Here is a 25,159-nt window from a genome sequence, read left to right as displayed (position 1 = left end):
TCAGGCCGCGACCCCCAAAATAAGCATATTTTAACTGGGGACCCCCTACCCTGACGAGCACTAAGAGTTGAGGCATTACATTTTGTATAACACAGTTCTATTGTGAAAATAGCCGATCTACATGCTCACAACGTCTCGCAACGCGAGGCGTTGTGAGCCTGTAGACCGGCTATTTTCACAATTTCTGCCTCTAATATTTGACAATTTGTCCAATGTTTAATTTCTCATTCTAGAGGCATTAAAAAGTCCTTCAATTGTCACTTTAGAAATGTGCAGATACCCTCTATACGCTTAAACCTTATGTTCGTTTGTTTACTGTTGAGTGAGAAAACAACGTTGCACATTAAGTTAATCATCTGGGGACCCCCCCAAACAATTTGGTGACCCCCCCCCCCCCCCCCCCCCCCCCCCCCCGGGGGTCCCGACCCACAAGTTGAGAACCCACTGTTTGAGTCAACGGAATCAACTCTGGCTTTCGTTAGCTTACCTGTTCTATGCTGGGTCTCTCAAACGGAGGACTCTCCTGTGCTTCTAGCGTGGGTTTACCCATCAGTAGGATGGACTTTCTCAGCAGCTGAGGGACAAATAGAAGAGAAGCAATTAATAATCAGGTGAGCAGCAATCGTTACCATTAACGAACAGCCTTTGGCCATCCCAGTGAGCTTATATATCTGCTATTTTTCATTATTACCCGGCTTGTTTGAATGCTTGATTCTGACTGGTCAGTTGCTGAAATCAGCGGTCTGTTATTTCTGGATAACAGACCGCTCCGCTCTATAACACAGGGGTTTCCAAACTTTTTTGTCTCAGGGCACCCCGTCAATATTTTTTTAATCCGAGGCACCCCTACATTATAATTTTCACTCCCGGCACCTTATATTTATAGCATATCGTCGTTGTCGGGTGGAAACCTTGTATGTCCAAAACCTTTCTTTTTGTATTTATCATCTATAAAATGTACTAAACTAGTGAAAACAGCAGATCTACAAGCTCACAACGCCTTTCATCGCGAGGCGTTGTGTGCTTGTAGATCGGCTGTTTTCACTAGTTTTGTGCGACAAAGATTTCTGCCTGACAGTGACGATATTTTAGTGATTATGTTGCGAGGAAAGCGTTGACATAATAGCCATTTTGGTTAGAACTGACCGAAAATAACTTATACTTCAAGTTTAAAATGATACTAAATATTTCTTCAAGTGTCCAAATAAATTCCAAATTATCAAATGATCTCGTGGCACCCCTGGACTGCCGTCGCGGCACCCCAGGGTGCCCCGTCACCCACTTTGAAAACCCCTTATAACAGACCACTGTCTAATCAAAGACTCAGAGCACCTGCTGCAGTCAAGCTGCACTGCGTGAATCTTGTGCTGTATCCAACATGTCACCCATGTAAACAACCACACAGCGACATTTAGAGCCATGTTAACAAACACACAGCGACATTTAGAACTAAACGTTGCTCTCAAGAATGTTTTTAAAAATATTGAAAGCCAGAAATAGACGACGTAGTGTCAGAAAATGGATTCTATCTAATCAGTCACTTTTCCAAGGCGACCGTGTCGCGCTGGGAGGACGCCCAGCGCAAGACTTGTGGAACACTTCCAGCCGTCTGTAAACAAGGAAATACTTTGTTTTGTTTTTAGTTTTGAGTCAAATTATTAATTTATTTAGTAGCCGGGTAATCCCTTCGGCCTGAGTTATCAGGCCGTCGGTCTGTTATATATCGTCATTCACCGCGGAGCCATTCATTATCCCTTACATAGTTAAAGCATTCAATAATTCTAAGCCTAAAAGGCTTAATGATTCATCAGAGCACCATGCAGTCCCGTAACTAAAATGACCCCAGTTCAAACGCTATGACAAGCCACTGAGCTGAACTGAACTCTTCTCCTTGTGAAGCCTGATTTACACTTTGTTGTCCCCGTAAATAACAGATTTTCAAGCTCACAACGTAGCTTGAAAGTTGGTTCTTGTTTTGGCCCTGCCTGAGAGCCTTCACTTGATGATGTGATTGGATTGTCTCCCTTCGTGTGGATGTGTTCCCCTGATGTGGACTACTCTCCTTTGTGGATCCACCTTGTGGATTTTACCTGTGGAGTTCCACCTGTATGTCCAAAACCGTTCGTTTTGTATTTATCTATAAAATGTACTAAACTAGTGAAAACAGCCGATCTACAAGCACACAACGCCTCGCATCGCAGGCGTTGTGTGCTTGTAGATCGGCTGTTTTCAGTTTTCACTAGTTTTGTGCGACGGTCTTGTATGATGAAGCAGGGCTTTGTTTTACCAAAAGACGTACACATTTGAAACTTGGAGATTTTTGCCCGACAGCGATGATATTTTAGTGACTATAGTGGCGTTTCCATAAAGCTACTTTTTGCGCATTAACGGCTTTTTCGCAAAATCTTTTTATGGAAACACTTCAAAATGCGAATAAACTTTCATTATCCGCAAAATAAATTATCCGCTTGGAGGAGGAGGATTTTGAGGCTTAATCGAATAAATTAAGTGAATGGAAACGGGTCAGACAATAAATGCGAATAAAATATGACGTTCTGGTCCATATCGTCCTCCTATAACACTTTCCCCCGCCGCTTAATTAACATCCATTGTATAACGTTAGCCCACAAAACAAACCGTTTGTTACACACGGAGTGACCCTTCGTCATCACACCGCGTTGCGCGTGGAAAAAGTGGCCGTACAAGCTCGCATCTGCGACGCTGCAGGATGCAGTCTGCCCGGAGGACTCAACCAGGCGGGGGGGGCGGCCGCCTCGGCTCGGGGACTCGGGGCGCCCCGGCCGGGGTCGCTTGCTCTGTGCTCCCGCCGGCCGCACTTTCTCCGCGGCGGTGCGTCGCGACTGGCTCTGGGTCGGGAATCGGGATGCGTGTGCAGCGAGTCACAGCAGTGCCCTCACGTCTCTCGGTCTGAAAAATTCAGCCCCATCCCAGCTATGTGCACTGTGTGCAAGCCCGCGGGAAGTGTTTACAGCAGGTCGGTCAGACAGACCCAGGCAGGATCTCCCAAGAATCGCATTTCACCAGTTTAATGGAAACGGGCTAAATTCGCTTTGTCTTAAAGCGCATTTCTGATAATTCGCTTCCCTAACTCGAATAAGTTTATGGAAACGCCACTTATGTTGCGAGGAAAACGTTGAGATATTTTTTGGTTAGAACTGACTGAAAATAACTTTGTACTTCAAGTTTAAAAGTATACTAAATAATATTTTTGTATCCAAATAAAGTGTCCAAATAAATTCAAAATATTATCAAATGATCTTGCAGCACCCACTTTGAAAACCTTTGCAGACCTTCTATTGAACTGTACTTTCCTGTGCTTTTTTTTCTGTGAACAGCTAATAATGTATTCAATCAATCAATCAATTTGAAAAGTAGTGTTTGGCACAATTAACCGTAAAAGAGAAACTGGACTTTATCTATGCACAAAAGGATCCTCAATACATAACGGGAAACAGCAATACTGTATAATAGATGGCTTTTTCAAAAAAAGAAAAAATAAAGAAAAAACAGGCAAGCCATCAACAACTTCTGTGGCCTGAGCGAACTCTCTCCCGACATTGTTAGTAAGTCCCAACAGGACTGTATAAATGGACTACGACATTGTGTTAATCAATTATTAACTGTGTTGATTTTCTCGTCGTCTTATTAAATAAACAAGGCTACGCACGGATAGGTGATAAAACGAATTATCGCCACGCATTCATCGCTGCCCTGCTAATCCAAAGTCAGGCAAGCTGATATGTAAGCTCGGGCGGCAACAGAAAGCCTGGTTGATCATTTATATCGTCACTATCGGGCAGAAAGCTTGTATCGCCAAGTTTCACAATTGTACTTTTTCCCCTGTAAAGCCCAGCTTCACTATACAAGACTGTCGCACAAAACTAGTGAAAATAGCATACCTACAAGCACACAACCCGCTTGTAGATCTGCTATTTTCACTAGTTTAAATCATTTTTTTTAATGATAGATACAAAACGAACGTTTTTTAGACATACAAGGTTTCCACCCGACATGAACGATATACAACCGCACTGTGCATTTTGTTGACAAGGATCATATCTCTGCTCTCCTAACTCTCCGAAAATGAGCTCAAGTGGAGTTAGGAGGTTTTGACCGAAGCGCTTTTTACTACTTTCCATTGGTTCAATATTATTTTAACCAACACTCAGACGTAAAGGGTGTTCAATAGCACATATTTATGAAAAATAGAGAGGGCCAATCGGGTGGAGTTCGCTGGTTTGGCAGAAAGCGTGGAGTTAGGTTTTGTCCCAAGCACTTTTTACTACTTTCCATTGGTTCAATATTATTTTAACCAACACGCAGACGTAAAAGGTGTTCAATAGCCCTGATTTATGCCCAAAAAAATGGAGTTAAGAGGTTTTGGCCAGACAGTGACAATATTTTTCTTTTTTCTTTTTTTTGCAGTGCGGCAGAGCTCTTAGAAAGAGAGAGAAAACCAGGTGCTCTTCGGAGAATACGAATAGTAAAATCAAGTAAAATCGACGGGATCAATTCATCAAAAGGAAAAAAGTGATCCAGGCACTCAGGTAAAAAAGGGAGGAACAAACTTTATTAAAGTCTAAAAGCCGACATGTTTCGACCAGAGGCTGGTCATCATCAGGGCATACTGAGTCAGTATGCCCTGATGATGACCAGCTTCTGGTCGAAACATGTCGGCTTTTAGACTTTAATAAAGTTTGTTCCTCCCTTTTTTACCTGAGTGCCTGGATCACTTTTTTCCTTTATCGGCAGAGCTCTTACTTTGAAGAGGGAGAAGTAGACTTGTTTGGTGTCTGCGTCCTCCTCCTTGTGGACGCAGGTGTAGAGGTATTCCACGTCCAGGACGATGCCCAGCAGTCTGTTCATCTCCTCCTCCGACACGTTCTCCAGGTGGGTCACGTGGTCCCCTAGTGGCCAGAGGGAGGGGGCGGACAGGGGCAGACATAAGGCATACGTATAGGGCAGGGGCGCTCGCCGCCTGATTTGGAATCGCACATGAGTTCTGGGCGGAGCCGTTTGTTTTCACACCCATCGGCAGGTTAGTTACTCACCAGCGTTAGTTTCAGTGAGGTTAGGTTTAGGGTTAGGGTTAGAGTTAGGCATAGTTTTACTGAGGTTAATAAGGTTAGGGTTAGGGTTAGGTTTAGGCATAGTTTTACTGAGGTTAGGGTTAGGGATAGAGTTAGGATTAGGGTTAGGGTTAGGTTTAGGTGGTCGCACCGCCGCGCGGTCCAAGCAAACACAAAGGAGCGCTCCCTAGCTCCTGTTCAGCCAATCAAAAGCTTCCATCGGCGGGGTTTGCCCAGAACTCATGTGCGTTTCCAAATAACGCGCCATCGCCATGCTGGCTTGTGGTGGACATTTTTATTTTATTTATTTATTTATATTTATTTATATTTTATATATACAACTGCATTGTCTGCAATATGTTTTGTCTTATGTACCTGTACAAAAGACGTAACAATAAAGTACAACCTTGATTATTCTTTTTTGACTTAAATTTTTATCCCACGATTTTGTAACCCGTTTTTTCACCCAGTGCCAATTGCCTATGTAATCCTGGGCTCTGCTCTCCCTCTGCTGCGCCTGGGGAGACAACGGACTGACCTCATGCTTCCTTCTATGCATGAGGAGTCCAAGTTGCTTCTTTTCACCTGACAGTGGAGATTTCCCTGGTTTGGACGTGGCACGTGGAAGGAACACGTTATTCCAACCAGTCCCTTTCCCCTCCATCAGGCGCCCCGGCTGGCCAGGGGGAGGCATTATTGATCCCAGGATTATGTGCATGTTTTTGTGAGGTTATCAACCCTAGGAGACACAGGGAGAACATGCAAACTCCACACAGAAAGGCCCTATCGCCAACCACACCTAGGGTGTTGGCGCTGATGACGTGGAGGGAGGAACACGCCGCCAGTGCCCACAGCGTCCCCCGGCGGGAATCGAACCCAGGACCTTCTAGCTGTGAGGCGAAGCACTAACCACTGCGGCATCGTGCCCCCTTGAACCTTGATTTTTGGCAAAATGTAATTTTTTCCACAGATATACAACATCGGTGACTGCCTCGTAGTGTTGCGCGGGTGAGGTTTTTTTCATAACCCGCACGACCCACAGCCCGCACGGAACGTAACCCACCCGTGCCCGCGCCGCAGAACAATATACAAATCAACGAATCCGCCCGCCCCGCAACCCGCATTTAAAAAAAAGATGGTATATCATCTCCACAATAGCTCATCTTTATATACAGCTATTCTAAGTACCCAAAGTCGCTTTACAGAAAGGTTTACAGTAGCACAATATTGTCATGGGCTAAATAAACAAACGTGTTGTTCAAATTGGGGTTTAGCCTAAAAGACATTAATTCAAAGACGTTCATTCTCTCTAATCGCCGGACGCCGGGCATCGTCGGGGTAAGAATGGCGGTTTTATGTAAATCATATTTATACAGCGCCTCGCACTTTAAACAGACAGCAAAAGACGGACAATATTAAATCCTGTTGGTTATTGATTAATCACCAGATTGGAGAGATGGGAGCGACTCGAGGTGAGCGTGGTTGGTTCATTCAGTCAAAAAATCCGCCTCACTTGTGAAAGTTGCATTTCAAATCGTATCCGTTGACTGGCTGGTTATACAACTTAACCGACACAAAGTATTTAGCTATAAACGGACTTGTGTGGATCACAGAGAGTCAGAGCTCAGAGACATTTAAGTGAAATCCTGATCAGCGACACGCGCTGAATTGTTTGTGCATCTTCTCTGCTGTGCTCACGTTGTGTCAAATGTTGGCAAGATGTTGTTCGCGGCCCCAATTGGGACGGTCCTCGCACCAAGGTGCGCAGGAGAAACCTCGCTCCTCTCTGGCGCATTTTAAAACTCGCTCGCTCGTGCGTGCTCGTATTCAAACGTTGTATTCTTGTTCTTATAGGCCTACTCTTATTAAGAATAAAAGGCAAATAAGAACAGGTGATTATTCTTATTTATTTTTTGCACGTGAGAGTGGTGATAACCCACCCGCCCGCCACCCGCCTGAAAAGGTCTGAAACCTTGACCCACCCACCCGCTGGCGGGCGGGTTGGCGGGCGGGTGGGGGCACCGGGTCGGCCCGCGCACCACTACTGCCTCGGATACATGTGTGTCAGTGTACGGCAGGGGTCGGCAACCTTTTTGACACAAAGTGCCATGTTTTCATTTTCATAGTCAGTATCTATCCACATAAATGTTTAATTATGACAAAAATTATCAAAATGTAATATTCCAACTGATTTTGATTGATACATACAGTACATACACAACAGCCTTTTTTTCTTCTTCTTTAGAAATGTTTTCTTTCACATCTGTCTCCTATCTCCCAGAATCCCTCCCTACCAGTCAGAGTTAGGAGGAGTTGAATAGATGTAGGAATATGTTTAGCATGTCATGTGTATAGAGACATGAGGGGAGGTCACAATCTCTCACACTTATGCCAGTGTGCCAGTCATTACCCTCCCCTGTGCCAATGTTGGCACACGTGCACAAGGTTGCCTACCCCTGGCGTACGGACATATCGATGACCCCTGGCCTAGGGCCGTTTAATTGTCGATTAATTGTCACACCCATGTATTCGTCACATGCCCCAAAATACAAACCTTCTGGTCAAGAGTCACACAAACAATAGAAGAAATATTTGGGAGAGCTTTAAACTTACAAAATCATAATATACTCCTTGGAACACGCCCCCAGAGTCTGCAAAGTCGAGATTTATATCTCTTTTGGATTTTGAGAATGACAGCGCTCAAGCAAATATCAAGGAGTTGGAAAAGTATGGAACCTCCCAAGGTAGAGAAATGGTGGGAAAAAACAGAGGACATGTACCTTATGGAAAAGGTGACCTATAAAATTAATGGCAAAGAAAATGCTTTCGAAAAAAGGTGGGCCCCTTCTGTCTTAAATAGGGGAAACATGTCTTTTTAATTTTCAAGGTTGTTGTTTTTTTCCTTTGGTTCTTGTTTTTTTTCCCTTTTGTATTCAAACCTAAAGTATTCTAGATATAAATATTAATTTAAACAATAGCAGCTTTTTCTCTGTTTTAATGAAATGACAATTACATAACAAAGTCTCCTCTTTTTTTTCTTTTTCAGTTTCTTTTTTGTAATGTTTCTGTTTACAGTTTTTGTGTGGATTTTTTCTTTGCTCTATGTGGTGGTGGGGAAAAAAGAAAAAAAAAAATACATAAAAATGTGTCAAAATGTCCTTAACTCATTTAGTGCCTATCCCGAACTAGTTCGGGATATTCTGGATCAAAAACAATTTTTTATTTGCTATTTTACTTACCCCGAGCTGCTTGGAGCAACGTGGGTGGTCCCGGCTCGCTAGCCGCTAGCCAGCAAGCCATTCTACTCTGTCCGACGATATATTCCATTGAAAATGGTTTAAAATAAAGTTAAGACCCTCCCCAATGTTCACCCAATGTTCATTGTAGGCGGCGCGACGTATTCCATGGTGCCTCTCCCGAACTAGTCCGGGATATTTAATGAAAATGAATAAAATGATAAGAGGCCTTCTGAAGCCTGGCTTGATTTTTGTAGCTACTAGCCGAAAGCTAACAACGTCCCGGCCGGCCGTAGTTTGCGAACGAAATCGCCAATCTCCGCCTAATCCAATGAAAGGCAACATCTTTAAAGTCTTATATCTCTTTTTTGTGTTTTGAGAAAGCGGCGCGAGGTTTCTTTACGGCGAAATCGCCCAAAAATGATCTTTTAGATGAAAAAATGGGAATGGCCATTCTGTTAGCATCTCCATCCGGGACATTTCCATGCTGTGTATCAACGTGAGGACGTGAGGTCCTGACAGCTGAAGTCATGGAAGCTAAAGCGCTCGCCTATGAGAGATGCACTGGCATTCTTTGGCCCCTAGAGGGTGCTGGCACGCAATGAGTTAAAAACAAAAAAAAAAGGACATAACATGTTAAAAGTTCTGAAGAATGTTATGATGTGCATGTTTTGACACAATTAAGTATACAAAAAGAATTGTCACACAGATAATTGCGATGGATGTGTTTGTTAGGGAAAACGTATATATTCCATACTGCTAACATGAGTGTGACTCTACAAGACTGGACACAGGCCGAGTGATGGGATTTCAACATTTCAAGTGTAGAGCGCTCGCAGTGGCTCCGCCCAGAACTCATGTGAAATTCCAAATAACGCAGGAAGCAACAGCCGGATATCTTTGGCCGAGTGGGATCGTGTGCAGAGAACAAGGGGCGTCACAAGGGGTAGGAAAGTGGGACTGAGTTACCGGGGCCCCAGGTGGAGGGGCCCTAGAAGAATACGCTGCGAGCTTGTAAATCTGCTATTTTTGAAAAGTCGTGAAAATATGTGCAAATCTTTGAATATGTATTTTTTAAGCGAACATTTGTAACTAAAATTTTGCTTCTTGGGGGGTCCCTGGAACTAAATATTTTGAGATGGGGGTCCGTGGCCAAATTCATATCCTTTTGGGGGTCCTTCACACAAAGAAGTTGAGCATCACTGACATAGAAACATGGGTTTCTTGCACACATTTTCACAATCTCACAAAAATAGCAGATCTACAAGCTTGCAGCGCGGCACTCGGTGCCGCGCTGTGAGCTTGTACATCTGCTATTTTTCAATAGTTAACATTCATGGGGGGCCCACAGTGAATCCTTGTACCCAGGGCCCAGAATTTGGTGTGACGCCCCTGCAGAGAACAGAATGCTTGGGGTCAGGCTGGCCCTTTCTTGGCTCAAATCTGGGTACACAAGACGAGACACGGGGCGGTGGAAAAAGAACATCCTCTGGCTACTAGGGTTGTCACAATTATGACATAATCGTCTAATCGTGATTATTTGACATTATCGCAATCATTTTGTCATAATCGTCATAATCGTGAATGTTGAAAAATGTCAGAAATAGTGGAAATAGCAGATCTACAAGCTCACGATGCGACGCGTTGTGAGCTTGTAGATCGACTATTTCCACTATCAATGTTATTTTTTAAGTATGTATGTTGTCAAATATGTCAGTAATGTATTTGTGTGTTTAGGTTATGTATCATATCTGCCATATGCAACTTCAAAGCCTAAAAGCCAAACAGAAATGTAATTATCAACGACAAATACAATTAATCGTCATGTAAAATGTCATATCGTGACAGCCCTACTGGCTACTATTGATTATGATGTGTGTGATAATAATGGCGCTTTGCTGAGGATAGGCTTGTCTTTGATTGGTCAGACTAGGACTGTCACGATATGACATTTTACATGACGATTCATTGTCACTCAAATAATTGGCGATTAACGATTTAATTGTGTTTTTGTCGTTGACAATTACATTTCTGTTGTCGGCTTTGAAGTTGCACATGGCATATCAAATATCAAATAAATAAGGGCATGTGACTTTTATGCTTTAAATATAAAAAAATAGCAGATATACAAGCTCACAGCGCGGCACCGAGTGCCGTGCTGCGAGCTTGTAGATCTGCTATTTTTGAAAAATCGTGAAAAATTCGAATTTTGACCCGATTCTATAAGTGTCTTTTGAATCCTTCTAAGATTTTTTGACCTATGTTTCTATGTCAGCAATCTGTCCAGCCATCGTCAAAGAAAAGGTCCTTGTCACTTAACTGGAGCTCAGTTAGTCTGTTCTCGAAAGACTACTATGTCAGTGGTTCTCAAACCTTTTCATGTGAAGGACCCCCAAAATGATATTTATTTGGCCACGGACCCCCATTTCAAAATATTTAGTTCCACTGTTCCAGGGACCACCCATAAGCAAAATCTGAGTTACAAACATTCGCTTTGAAAATACATATATTCAAAGATTTGCACACATTTTCACGACTTTTTCAAAAATAGCAGATCTATATTATGTATATCTGCTATTTTTCACTGGTTAAAGCATTCAATAATTCTAGGCCTAAATGGGTTAACTGTCAAACAAATGATTGCAAATGATGGTTTAATCGTGTTTTGGGCATGTGAGGCTATAGTAGAGCACCAAAGTCTGACGTTATATTTAGACATCCTAACTGGGGTGTTGTGAGCCTGTAGATCTGCTATTTTTTGGGGGCAAATGTTCCGCCCCAGGATAATGGATGTTATTTTGATTATTGCCATAATATTGCAAATGGCGATTTCTTTGGTCACAATAATAGTGATATGAAATTTTCAAATCATCCCATCCCTATCCCATATATATATATACTCTGCCCATCTTCCCCAGCCCTCTGCTGTCGTATTAACCTTCCCATACTCCCATACTTCCCATACAGTGGTTCTCAACCTGTGGGTCGGGACCCCCCAAATTATTTGGGGGGGTCCCCGGATGAGTAGCCTAATGTGCAACATTGTTTTCTCACTCAACAGTAAACAAACCGACATAAGGTTTAAGTGTATCCACAAGTTTCCAACACCCCATCATGCATTGCGCAGAAGGTGTACGGCAGCTTCCGGCGCCGCAGCCGAGAGTGATCTACAAGCTCACAACGGTTGCATCTGGGACGCAACGTGAGCTTGTATGTCTGCTGTTAACCGAAAGTGGCGGACAGATAATGCTACAGTAAATTCTCGCGGAAACAGGTGTATAGCGCGTATCTGCACATTTCTAAAGTGTCAATTTAAGGACTTTTTAATTTGAAATGACAAATTAAACGTTGGCCAAATTGTCAAATATTAAAGGCAGAAATTTTGAAAAAATAGCCGATCTACATGCTCACAACGCCTCGCGTCGCGAGGCGTTGTGAGCATGTAGATCTGCTATTTTCACAATAGAACCATGTTATACCAAATGCAATGTAGCACTGTAATAATGGATCATTCCGTCCTTGACAATAAGCAATCCTACTGTTTGAATGCTGTACAGACGCACACATGGAGCAAAAATAATGATAGAAAAAAGTACAAAGGACTTCGACTTTCGACTTTCTCTGGTGGGAGTCGACGTGTGTAATGAAGTCGACTCAGTCGACTTGTCGACTTTTTCGTTAATGCCCTAGTGTCAACGTACCCAGGGTGTGTGAGCAGCTTCGACAGGGCTCCTGCAGGTTGACGGCGTTGGACTGCTGGTCGGTGCGCGGGGGCGTCGGAGGGGGATTCTGGCTCTTCCAGCCGTTGCACTTGCAGGCTCCTTCAGCCTGCCCGGAAGAAGAAGAAGAAGAAGAGGTTTAAAACCAGTAAGACTCTCTAAATCCGTCACGTCGCATACACAAACTTTAGAAGGCAATGGTAGCCAATCAGGAGGGAATATGGGAAATGGGGCAGATCCATGTTGATGACATGACTTTAGAGATAATGTGTACCGCTTTGTGTGATTTTAGGCCACAATTCTGTAGGAGCAGTGTCCAAAAATGTGTTTTGCAAAATCGGCCTGATGGTGGCACTAGAAGAGGGCCATGTGAGAAATCAGGGGCGGAGGTTGTGATTTGCCATTCAAGGAGTGTGTGTGTGTGTGTGTGTGTGTGTGTGTGTGTGCAAAGTTTGGCATCGATAGGGCCAACGGTGACAGAGATAGAGTAGGGGCAAAAGTGTGACGTGACGGACAGACGGACAGACAGATGGACAGACAGACAGACAGACAGACAGACAGACAGACGGTGGAGCTTTTCATAGTAACTTGCGACCTGACAGTTGCAAATGCATTAAAAATACAATACATACATTCAAAACAAGAAAAGAGTAGGCTATATAAATCATGTGGTAGACTAAGCAATATTAAATAAATGTATAGGTTTTCAAATTGGACTTAAAAACAGCTATGGCTGTGGCTACAGAGAATAACTATTTGATTTCTCCGTTACATGAAATGGAGAAAATTGCAGAGTGGAGAGGCCTGCAATTTTCCCTTTTCTGATTGGGCTATATAATGATGAGCACATAATTATGTCCGAGTAGTGAGACCACTATGTTATCTTTGCTATTTATTTATGTATTATTCATTCCAACCCCCTGGGACATCATGTGGGTCAATAGTAATACAGTACATCATCATCATACTGTACTTAGTGTGCTAGTCAAACCCACACTTTCTTTTCTTATAATCACAATACGAAGAAAGCAGGTGTGAAAATAAATTTTGAGCGGTGTTAAGCTGGTTGCACACTGCTGCGTTTTTCGTTGCGAAATGCGTTTTTCAGGGCAAGGAGAGAGAGATAGAGAGAGCAAGGGACAGAGTGGTGCGCGAAACGGGCGGCAGTGGGCAAACGTGACTGACATAACGTGAGGTTGATTTTTTTATTCACGTAATCCGAAATTCACTCCGATATTCGGCCCGAAAAACGCAGCAGTGTGCAACCACCTTTAGTCCGTTGCATGAGCTGCTGCAATGCCGCTGGTGACCACATGCAGGGCCTGTACACACACTAGAGCTGGGATACCCGACCGAAATCCGACGGGACCCGACAAGCCCGACGGGCTCGGGCCCGGGTCGGACGCATTTTCACAATTAATTGTCGGACGTCGATTCGGGTCGGACATAATTTTGATTTATAGAAAATAAAGTGTAAAACGATACAACTATCGTCTCTGTGTGTGCTATTTCCTTGTCTTTCTGGTGCACGTGACTACGCTCAGTGCGTTGTCTTGACAACCATTCACATTTGAGCGAACGCAACTTTAGTACAGCTGGAAGAGTCGTCGAAAGAGAGAAGAACAGCGCTGAACCCGTCCATGGTGGATTCTATCCTTTTCCTCCATAACAACATGTAAACCATAATGGTTGGATTAATGTAAATAGTTCGATTTGTAAGCTGCTACATACAACTAGTCAATTTCATCCATGCTGCTGCGTTCGTTCGTGGACATTATGGACAATTGTACATAATTAAAAAGGCCGATGTTGAATGTAGCCTAAGCCTAAAACGGTAAACCCATAAACCATAATGGCTGGATTAATAATAGTTTTTGATTAAGAAAGACGGCCAAGGCCGCTGTTGTGGACTGGAGTTTGTGGAGATTCGTCTATGCTGGTAAGACTGAATACATTTTGATATTGATTGAACTGTGGAAAAGGTTCATTGTGTGTGAATACTTTATTAACAGTTGTAATTATCTAAAACACTTTCACAAGCCACAATGTGGCTTAATATTATTAAGGGTAACAAGCAGGCACACTGCATGCACTCACTGCACATTATAACATGTTTGCTAGTGAGTGTAAATCAGTGGCTTCCTCAAAGAAAAAGAAACGAGGCGAAAAAGTGTTGAAAACATAAGGTTCGGGCCTCGGCTCGGGTCGGACGATTTTTCATGATTAATGCTCGGACGTCGACTCGTGTCGGACACGGGTTCGGAACGGACAGAAAAAATGGGCCCGATCCCAGCTCTAACACACACACACACACGCACACGCACACACACACACACACACACACACACACACACGCAAACACACACACACAAGGGCATTAACGACTTGTGATTTTTGCAAGTCTACTCGACTCAGTAAAAAGTTGGGTTGAAGTCGACTTTATCGTTTGATGATGTCATCACATCACACACGACCCCCCAATTATTTCTATTTATATAACTGTAAACAAACCAACATGAAGTTTAAGTGTGTAGAGGGTATCTTCACATTTCTAAATTGACAATTTAAGGTATTTTAATACCTCTAAAATGTCAAATTAAACATTGTCCAAATTGTCAAATATATAGAGGCAGAAATTGTGAAAATAGCCGATCTACATGCTCACAATGCCGTTGTGAGCATGTAGATCTGCTATTTTCACAATAGAAAATATATATATTTTTTTTACTTTTGACTTCTCTGGTGGTAGTCGACTTGTCGACTTCTTCGTTAATGCCCTAACACACACTCTCTCACACACACACACACACACACACACACACACACACACACACACACACACACACGTGCAACCCTGTAATGAACCACACACACACACACACACACACACACACACACACACACACACACACACACACACACACACACACACACACACACACACACACACACGTGCAACCCTGTAATGAACCACACACACACACACACACACACACACACACACACACACACACACACACACACACACACACACACACACACACACACACAACCGCTCACTTCAAACTTGGGTTTGATTTTGATATAGCAGTTACAAAATAGGAAACATGACACTTGCGGATTGCAGCTTTAACGTCCTACATGACTGAGGAATCCCCTAGTACTGCAGCTACAGATTACACACATCTGATATCATGTTATACAATGCAGGAGACAACTAAACTGCTTAGAAACCCCCTGGTCATGTGTTTACAAATGCTCCAAGAACTCTGTGGGGATGAAAGAGGAGCCAAATCACAGGCAGTGTTGTTTTTGACAGCATTTGATTTAGTTTTAGTCATAGTCTTTTAAATAAATGTCTTTTAGTTTTAGTCATTATTTAGTCACCTGAAAAGTTTTAGTTTTGGTCTGATTTTAGTCGACTAAATATCAAGATTTTAGGCGACTAAATCTACAGTTGATTTAGTCAACTAAAATGTATTTTGGCAGGCCTTGATGGCATCGTAATGGCTGATTTTACACTTGGTTGCGTGCTGAAAATAGACGATCGACAAGCTCACAACGCGTCGCGCTGCGACACGTTGTGAGCTTGTAGACGGCTATTTTCAGCACACAACACCTGAGAGCAACCAAACATAGAATGACTCTCTTCTCCACTAGTCCCTCGATCCCTAGCGTTTTAGTCTAGTTTTTATTTTGTTGACGAAATTGTCAATATATTTAGTCTTAGTTTTAGTCATCACAGCGTATTTAGTTTTCGCCAGTGAAAAAACGCAGTCGACAAACATTTTTCATCATAGTTTTAGTCGACGAAATCAACACTGATCACAGGTCCATTTGGTACCATATTTGATAGCTTGGAATCAAATAAAGGTCTGTAACTCAAAGAGAGTGTACACATGGAACACATTCGTACACAATGTGACTATTTGTGAGCTTGTAGATCTCTATTTTCAAAAGGTTTTTTTATGCAAAATGTTGCATAATGCGTACTTTTCTATCTCAAGTAGATTTTGATTACAGGTCTTTTACTTAGTTACTACTATTTTTATTTGAGTACTTATTTCCAGCCACTGTTAATTTTGTTGACTAAGACTAAGACTAAAAGACTATAGAGCATCGCAGCGGAAGTGGTTTACTGGTGCCACTTAAAAATCGTCATTCATTTTCCCCATAGACTTCTACAAAAATATATTTATAACAATTATGTTTGTTAAGCCTAGAACCACGCCATCCAGGATGAATCGTGACCATACAACCTTTTTTTTTCTATGAAAAGAACATTTTGAAAATCGCAGAACAAAGGGTAGCTATTAAATGTAGTATATCAAATAATGCAATATTAAAACAACTATGTTTTCACATAGGATCAAAGGTTGTATGGTCATGATTCACCCACTGCCATCCTGGATGGCTTGGTTCTAGGCTTAACATCATTGTTATAAATAGTTGTGTAAAAGTCTATGGGGAAAATGAATGACGATTTTTACGTGGCACCAGTAAACCACTTCCGCTGCGAGGCTCTATAAGGACTTTGATATTTAGTCCTAAAACTAAGACTGGACTAAAAAACTGCATTAAGACCAGGACTAAGACTAAAATACTAAAACTAAGACTAGACTAGACTAAACAATGTCATAAGACTAAAGGCTCATTCCCACCGGCAGCGATAACGATGACGATAGCCATAAAATATCACAGCGATAATTATGCCTTCACATTTATGTCCGATAAAGTTATCGGACATCAATGTGAAGAGGCGTCAATTAACAACAGCCGCTCGCTCAGTGCGCATCGCGAGCTGTTTGTCAGAGACCCAGTTCCATATCACTGTGATCTTAACCACATCGTTGTTGATCCTAACGATGTAGTTGTCGGCTATCGTTGTCTTTATCGGTGTTGGGTGGATGCTGCCGATCCACTTCAATTGAAAACCCACTTTTTTAAATCGTTATCGTCATCGTTATCGCTGCCGGTGGAAATGAGCCTTAAGACTAAATGTGTGTAATTCAAAAGACTGTAGCCGAATAAGCTGCAGTCGAAAAGGGACTGCAGCTTTAGCACACACCACACCACATAAAAATATCGACTTTTTCCATTTCACAAAATTACCCCTATCGGTAAGAAACAAATTGACCCTTAAATGTGATTATAATACGATATAAAATTGTATTACAACTATCCTAAATTATAATACACTATAATGGATTATTACTGTGGTTATAATACACTATAAAGTATTGTACATTATCATTACTATGATAACTATAATACACTAATAGATTATAATAGTGGTTATAACACAATAGAATCTATTATCATGTATCACAACTATATCCTGGTGGTCTAAATGAAAAGTCAGTGAGTGATCAGTCATTGAAGTGTTTGGCCCTGTTTGGCCTAGTTCAGGCCTACTCTGGATTGGATACTTTTTATGTTTAGTACCACTTTTACACCACTCTACCCAGTTTCTTGTAGTGGAAAACCTGGCACAAGTGGGCGGTGTGGTGTGGAGTGGTGTGGTGTTGGGCCAGTGGAAAAGGGGCTTTATAATTAAATGAAAAGTCAGTGAGTGATCAGTCATTATGAAGTGTTTGGCCCTGTTTGGCCTATAGCTCAGACCTACTCTGGATTGGATACTTTTTAGTACCACGTTTAGTACCACTTTCACACCACTCTACCCAGGGTCCTTGTAGTGGAAAACCTGGCACAAGTGGGCGGTGTGGAGTGGTGTGGTGTTGGGCCATGTCAGTGGAAAAGGGGCTTTAAGACCAAATCAGAATTTGCTGTACAAAGTTTCCAGCGCTGGATAAAATGAGTGTTGTATTTGTTGATGTTATTTAAGGCTAAAAGCAAGCCAGGCCCCAGTCAGTGTTGGGTTTGTCCCCCTCCCCCGGCCTGCCTCAGAGGGGGGTGGGGCTCACGGCCTCAGGGGCGTCACAAAGGGGGGGGGGGGGGGGGTAGTGGGACTGAGTTACTAGGGCCGAAGGTGGAGGGGCCCTAGTAACTTTAGCTATTGAAAAATAGCAGATATACAAGCTCACAGCGCGGCACCGAGTGCCGCGCTGCGAGCTTGGAGATCTGCTATTTTTGAAAATGTCTTGAAAAGTCTTGAAAATGTGTGCTTATCTTTGAATATGTACTTTTTAAGCAAACATTTGTAACTCAAATTTTGCTTCTGGGTGGTCCCTGGAACTATTTTGAGATGGGATGTGCAGTGAGATGGGATGGGATGGGATGTGCAGTGAGATGGGATGGCAGTGCGGCACTTGGTGCCGTGCTGCGAGCTTGTAGATCTGCTATTTTTTCAATAGTTGACATTCATATGGGGGGCCCGCAGCGAATCCCTGTACTCAGGGCCCAGAATTTGGTGTGACGCCCCTGCACGGCCTTGTCACTATCAGCTGGAGCGGCCTTCATCGTGCATGCGCCTAGAAACAACAACAAACTCCGCCCCTCCGGCAGCTGTCACCCTGTCAAAACAAAGGCTCCACCACCACCACCAACCTCTCTCTGCAGAATGATCTCCACCATCCATGCAGCAATAACAACAACAAACCCGATAAAACGACGTTTGATAGCACCCTCGTGCACGATAATAAACGCTGTCCCTTCTGCGAGTGGACCAGATGAATCAGTCATCATCTGGGTTTATATTTATGTGACAGAGATGATGATCGTGACAGAGGAGCGCCAATAAGCCCAGTGTTTACGTTGGTTCAACCGACACCAACCCCCACACACACACACACACACACACACACATACAGTAATAACACAGCGATGGGAGCAACAGCACCGAGCGAGGAAAATATATAAAATACATGCATATCATAACATTAGAATTGAAAATGTACGGTATTTACTGACATTTCACAAATGTTTTAAAGAAATGCAAAAAAAAAAAAGGAAAAAACGAGAGAGAAAAAAATGAAGTGCGGCAATGGCTTCCTTTGCTGTAGCTGCGCTTTTGCAAACAAAACAACGCAAACCCCCGAAAAATACGACACGTTATGAGATCAATCGTATCGAACGCGTCTGGGCGGTCAATAGGTTTTTTTTAGGTTTAATAGAAAAGAACGTTTACTTTGCAGGAGGAATAGACGCCGAGCTTCTCCAGCTTCTTGGGGCGAGGCGAGCCGCGGAGCTGCGCCTTCCTCAGCGCGATGCGTGCGGAGCCCACCGCGGCGCCGGAGCCCTCCGTGGCCCCGACTCCCGGAGCCATGGGCACCGAGCCGCAGGCTCCGATGGCCGGGGAGCCCTGCTGGATGCCTCCGCCGCTCTGATCGGCCATCCTGGCTGGCTGGCCCTGGGCCTGGAGGGATCGAAAACCCCTTTCAGCACCGACTGGGACGTGGGACACGGGACGCTCGGTGGATGCTGATCCCCCCCTTACCCCCGGCTGGCCGGGGAAATGGTCGGGGCTGTGCGCTGGTCCGGTTCTTTTCTATTCCACAACCGGAGGATCAGACATGGCGCTCATCCCTTATTTTTAATTTCTTAACGCCTGTAAGGCCCCCTGTCCTCCACTAGGGGACTCGTGAGTTGGGACAGGCCCATGATCGTCCACTAGAAAAGTGGTTTTGAACCTTTTTCAGGCCGTGTGTGACCCCCACAATAATCTTATTTTAAATGGGGACCTCCCCACCCTGATGAGCACTATAAGTAGGCCTCGAAGAATCGAGGCATTACATTTTGTATAACACCATTCTGTTGTGAAAATATAGCAGATCTATATGCTCGTTGTGATAAGCATGTCCAGATCTGCTATTTTCACAATTTCAGCCTCTATTGCCAATTTGGCCAATGTTTAATTTGTCATTTTAGAGGTATCAAAAAGTCCTCAAAGTGTCACTTTAGAAATGTGAGCTATATTACCAAAATGTATGCATTGCTAATCAGACAAATTGAAGGTTGCATATATATATATATATATATATATATATATATATATATATATATATCACATCACAATCGAGAAATCTTTGGGAGAAACATATCTGTTGAAACCAATTATACCAAAAGTTTCACCCAATCTATGAATAACATATCTATAAACCTCTGTCAGCCAGGTCAAAAGTTAAGAGGAAAGGGATCATGGAGGACTGTCAGAAAGTTGTTCAACCATCACCTACTACAGGGTTCCCCAATAGGCGGCCCGCGGGCCATTTGCGGCCCGCGGGGGGCCGGGGGGGCTACTGTCTGGCCCCCACCAACCCCAGTAATAATGGTGGTATAAGAGCAGCAACAACACTATAGTATATCGTCGTTGTCGGGTGGAAACCTCATGTGTACGTTCTTTCACAAATCATACTAGGCCGACGCACAAAAGTAGTGAAAACAGCAGATCTACAAGCACACAACGCCTCGCGGTGCGAGGCGTTGTGTGCTTGTAGATCAGCTGTTTTCACTAGTTTAAATAATCTTTGAAATGATGAATGCAAAACGAATGGTTTTGGACATAGAAGACTTTCACCCGACAACGACGATATCTGAACTGTCGCAGTCACTGGAGTAGCGGGAACGCCGCCGTCGCCCCCTGCAATGTTGTGGCCCTCGGCTTGGTACCCTTGACATGATTCGGCACTTGGGGAAAACTAATTGGGGAACCCTGACCTACTGCATATAGATCAAACATGAGAGAATCAGTGAAGGGGTTTAAAACCAAAACAACCCAGATTAATGGCCTGCAGTTGTTGAGACGCAAACGTCAAATTAGGGGAGGGCGATATGGTGATAATTATCGTGGAGACGATACAGTGTCTCCACGATATGCCTTTTCAGAGATATCGTATACATCGTGATACAATTGAGGGAGCCTTGTAAAAAAAATCCTGTTTAATCGTTAATACAGAGATTCATTGCAGAATTCGATTTAAACCTGCATTTTGGTCTAAATCAGTAGTTCTCAAACTTTAAAATGTCAAGGTCTCCACTTAACTCTGACAGACAGTATACAAATGAAACCAAATGGACCTGTAAGGGTCCATTTGGTTTCATTTGTATACTGTCAGAGTTACATACTTGTAAAGTTCAATTTAGACCTCCCAAAAGGAAGAGTCTAGTTTTTGTCAAGTAACTTGAAAAATAACCATCAAAACCAACGTGAAAAAGAATTGTGATAAAATCGTGTATCGTGATACAGCTTGGGAAAATATCATGATATTGTTTTTTTCCATATCGCCAACCCCTACACACACACACACACACACACACACACACACACACACACACACACACACACACAGAGTACAATAATATATGATGAAATTTATTTCAGTATTTATTTGGTCATTACAGAACAGTACTGTAAAATGCTTGCATTTAAATGTTTCGGATGTACAGCAAAAAAAAAAGGAAAAAAAAAGGAAAAAGAAAACAGGCAGAAATAATAAACAAAATAAAATAAAGTGAATAGGCGTTAATTATTTCATTTTCTGATGGGCCAGCAAGCTGGCTAAACGGTTGTGTCGTTACATTGTTTGCAACATTATGGCATTACTCAGTCATACACGCTAATCCCACTGAATTGGTGTCTTATGCCTGTGACTCCATTATTAAGAGTTTTCAGCGACAAACAATCTCTGGATGTTCGGTTGTAATTGTGAGGAGTGTCCGGCTAGGGTCAACGAGCCTGATATCTCCGAATTAAAGACGACAACAACAAAAGTGTGCGAAGTGCAGAAAAAGTAGAGAATGTTTAAACATTTTTTTAAACCAAAACGTTTGGACATCTTTTTTTTTTTCTTTTGAAAAAAGGTACAAGACATACCACTAAATAAATGCCATTTCATTTGTTAATAACACTACATACATTTATAAAGACCACCACTGATTATAATTTTACATGTTTTTTTTGTGGGAGAAAAAAAAAAAAAAAAAGAGAAAACGATAAAAAAAAAGTAGAGATCGGCAACAAAATTCCAAACCCGGACCAAGGCAGTCATTTATTTTCTTCTAATTTCTGCGAACTGTACAGTATTCTTTTTTTCCTTTTTAAATGATTATCTAGACAACTCCCTACATAGCAAGCATTAGTCCTGTCAAATTGTAAATCGAAAAAAAAGTAGACTACATTGCAACACCCTATTTACAGTTTATTATTTATATATTTATATATATTTATATCACACTGGCTGTAATTATGACAAGATAATATTCGTGAGCGTCATTAGTGCAAGGCATGATGAGTAAGACGGAAAACACCTGTGGAAACAGAGTTATTGACCAGCTGTGTTTGTGGTTGCGTTGTGTTTGAGTTGTGTTTGTCGTCTGTACATGAATGAATGGTTGTTGTGAGAGGTGGAGGTGGCCAGGAAGCAGTGGCGTCAGTTCAGAACAAAAAGGTATGGCAACATGGCTAGTGTCTTGCACGCGCGCAAAGCACCAGCCATGTTGCCATACCTTAGCGACAGGCATTGCTGTAACAGGTGGTGTGTGTGTGTTATGTACAATGACATACAAGTCAGCTAGGAATAAGAAAGGTTCTGGGGGGAAATAAGGTATGTGTGTGTGGCCTATTTTGGGCATGGACGAACAGTAAAAAGAAAAGGGAAAGAAAAACTGAGCTAGAGTTGCTAACGTACACATCAGTTGGGCCATGTTTGAGTGAGTCTATTTATGGATGGGTTTCAGCCCAGGGGTCCACACTCTGTTCACCACCAGGTGACACAAAACCAATCTGTCTAAAGCACTTCCCGATGTAAAAGACGACGGCGACTCAGACTTCTGGCGGAAGGCGACGAATGCCCGGCGCCCACCGACCTTAAGATAACGCAGGTCCTCACCCGCTATAGAGTAGTGAAGTGTGACGTAATTTATACATCCTACCTGGTTCGCGGTCTTCTTCCCCCGTTCTGAATTCCCATAGACCTTTTTACATATCGCGTCATAAGAACTGTGTTCCAATTATAAACAAATTATCTCAGCGGTTTGACTCATATGGATATGAAGAATCAACTGATGATGAGAAAACGCTAATGTTACTGTCGCCCAATTAGTTACATTTTCGCTAGAAACAGGCTTACATCACTTATAAACCATACAGAGCCGCCTCGCCGACAATATCGCAAAGACCGTTTGTTTATTTTTGGACCACAATGCTTATATGAGACGATTTAAGATGACCCAATGTTATTCTCCATAGAGAATTACTTCCGTGGAACCGGGGGGATGAGCGAGTCACGTCATGACTTCACGGTTCTATAGCATCACCCGCCTTTTGTCACTGGGTGTGAACCCCCAAATAACCAGAAACAAAGGATGAGAAGAACAAAATAAAATGAAAAAACTGCAGCAGCCTGTCCCATCACATTTCTTTTTTTTTGAACACACACACACCTGAAAAGTTTAAGTCTGCATAATCCAGGAACCACAGCGAGGCAATATCGACGCTGTCGGGTGAAAACCTTGTACGTCGTTTTGCATTCATAATTTAAGAAATGATTTAAACTAGTGAAAACAGCCGATCCACAAGCACACAACGCCTCGCACCGCGAGGCGTTGTGTGCTTGTGGATCGGCCGTTTTCACTACTTTTGTGCGACGGCCTCGTACGATGAAGCAGGGCTTTACTTTGCGAAAGAACGTACACATTTTAAACTTGGGAGACGGGGAGGTTTTCCAGCCTACGGCGACGATATGAGAAACGAGTCGACGCGGTGACCTAGAATAACCCACGGTGACGCGACCTGCGACCGGTTGAAGGCAGAAACCGTTAGCAACGGGGGGTGGGGGTGGACTTGGAGATCTGATGCCATTAAGACTGTGGCGCCTTGTTTTGGGGTCGGTTTTGGGGTTGCGTCGTTGTTGTTGTTGTTGTTGTTGTTGGTCCTTTGCAGACACACTGAAGTCACAGGTTAAACGCTGTGAGACATTGCACGATGCCACTAGGAGAGCTATAAGCAGGCACGGCCCGCACGAAGACGGGACCTTGGGGGGCATTGAAGAGAGGCCAGTAGGAAGGAGAGAGGAGGAAACTAGTGCAGTGGTTCTCAACCTGTGGGGTGAAATGATTTCTCGGGTGATTAGCTTAACACATCGGGTGCCCACGAGGTGTCTACGCGTCAATCTCTTTGATCTGTACGAGTGCCCAACGACGCGTTGACGTGTTGTACAGTAAACTATACTGTAGCTACTGCACTTGGCTACCGCGGTGATGAAACAAACTCCATTTCCCAACATGCAGCGCGCAATTACGTCACCCGGACGTGCTGTGTGGCTCGTTGACTTCCTGTCTAGTGGCTGCACAAAAGTGCTGTTTTCTCCGGATTCTCTTCCTTTTTTCATTTTTTTTCTCAAAACGGCAGCCTCTTCTACATGCCGTAACACAAACAATGTGGCTCAGAAATGATAAAAAAACGGTCCTGACTGAAAGAGAAGATTTTCGCGGAATAAACAGGACATACTCGGATTACATTTACTCGGATTACTTTTCTCGCCAGTACTCTCGCCGGTAGGTAAAATGACGCGTTGCCATGGGCACGAATACATTAAGACGTCAGAGATCACGTGGGCGTCCGATGTGTTAATGTGCAATGTTGTTTTCTCACTCAACAGTAAACAAACCAACATGAAGTTTAAGCGTATACTAATAGAGGGTAAATGCACATTTCTAAAGTGACAATTTAAGGACTTTTTAATACCTCTAAAATGACAAATTAAACATTGGCCAAATTGCCAAATATTAAGAGGCAGAAATTGTGAGAATAGCCGAACTACATGCTCACAACGCGAGGCGTCGTGAGCGTGTAGATCTGCTATTTTCAACAATAGAACCGTGTCGTACAAAATGTAATCCCTCAACTCTTAGTGCTCGTCAGGGCGGGTGGGGTCCCCAGTTCAAATTAGGGCATTAACGACTTGTGATTTTTGCAAGTCGACTCGACTCAGTAAAAAGTTGAGTTGAAGTCCACTTTATCGTTTGATGACGTCATCACATCACACACGACCCCCAATTATTTCGGGGGGGTCCCCAGATGATTAACTTAATGTGAAACATTGTTTTCTCACTCAACTGTAAACAAACCAACATACAGTTTAGTGTATAGAGGGTATCTTCACATTTCTAAAGTGCCATATTTAAGGACTTTTTAATACCTCTAAAATGGCAAATT

The 25,159-nt window shown here is 43.0% G+C and overlaps 1 protein-coding gene across 2 annotated transcripts in view; it reads right to left on the bottom strand.

The window, feature by feature from the left end:
• Nucleotides 1-19,487, bottom strand: part of kat2b (K(lysine) acetyltransferase 2B) — a 67,523-nt gene extending 48,036 nt beyond the window's left edge. For both annotated transcript variants that reach the window (XM_080735075.1, XM_080735076.1), the window contains exons 1-4: nt 19,133-19,487; nt 12,028-12,154; nt 4,783-4,928; nt 488-574 (exon numbers count right to left, since the gene is read on the bottom strand). In XM_080735075.1, coding sequence (XP_080591201.1) covers nt 488-574; nt 4,783-4,928; nt 12,028-12,154; nt 19,133-19,339 — 567 coding nt within the window. In that variant the 5' untranslated portion in view covers nt 19,340-19,487. The remainder of the gene's footprint in view (nt 1-487; nt 575-4,782; nt 4,929-12,027; nt 12,155-19,132) is intronic.
• Between the last annotated feature and the right edge of the window lie 5,672 nt (nt 19,488-25,159).

Source organism: Nannobrachium achirus, assembly GCF_963921795.1.
Source record: "Nannobrachium achirus genome assembly, chromosome: 10".
Lineage (NCBI taxonomy): Eukaryota > Metazoa > Chordata > Actinopteri > Myctophiformes > Myctophidae > Nannobrachium > Nannobrachium achirus.
The sequence above is the reverse complement of the archived record's forward strand: the minus strand, read 5'-3'. Positions and strand labels throughout refer to the sequence as shown.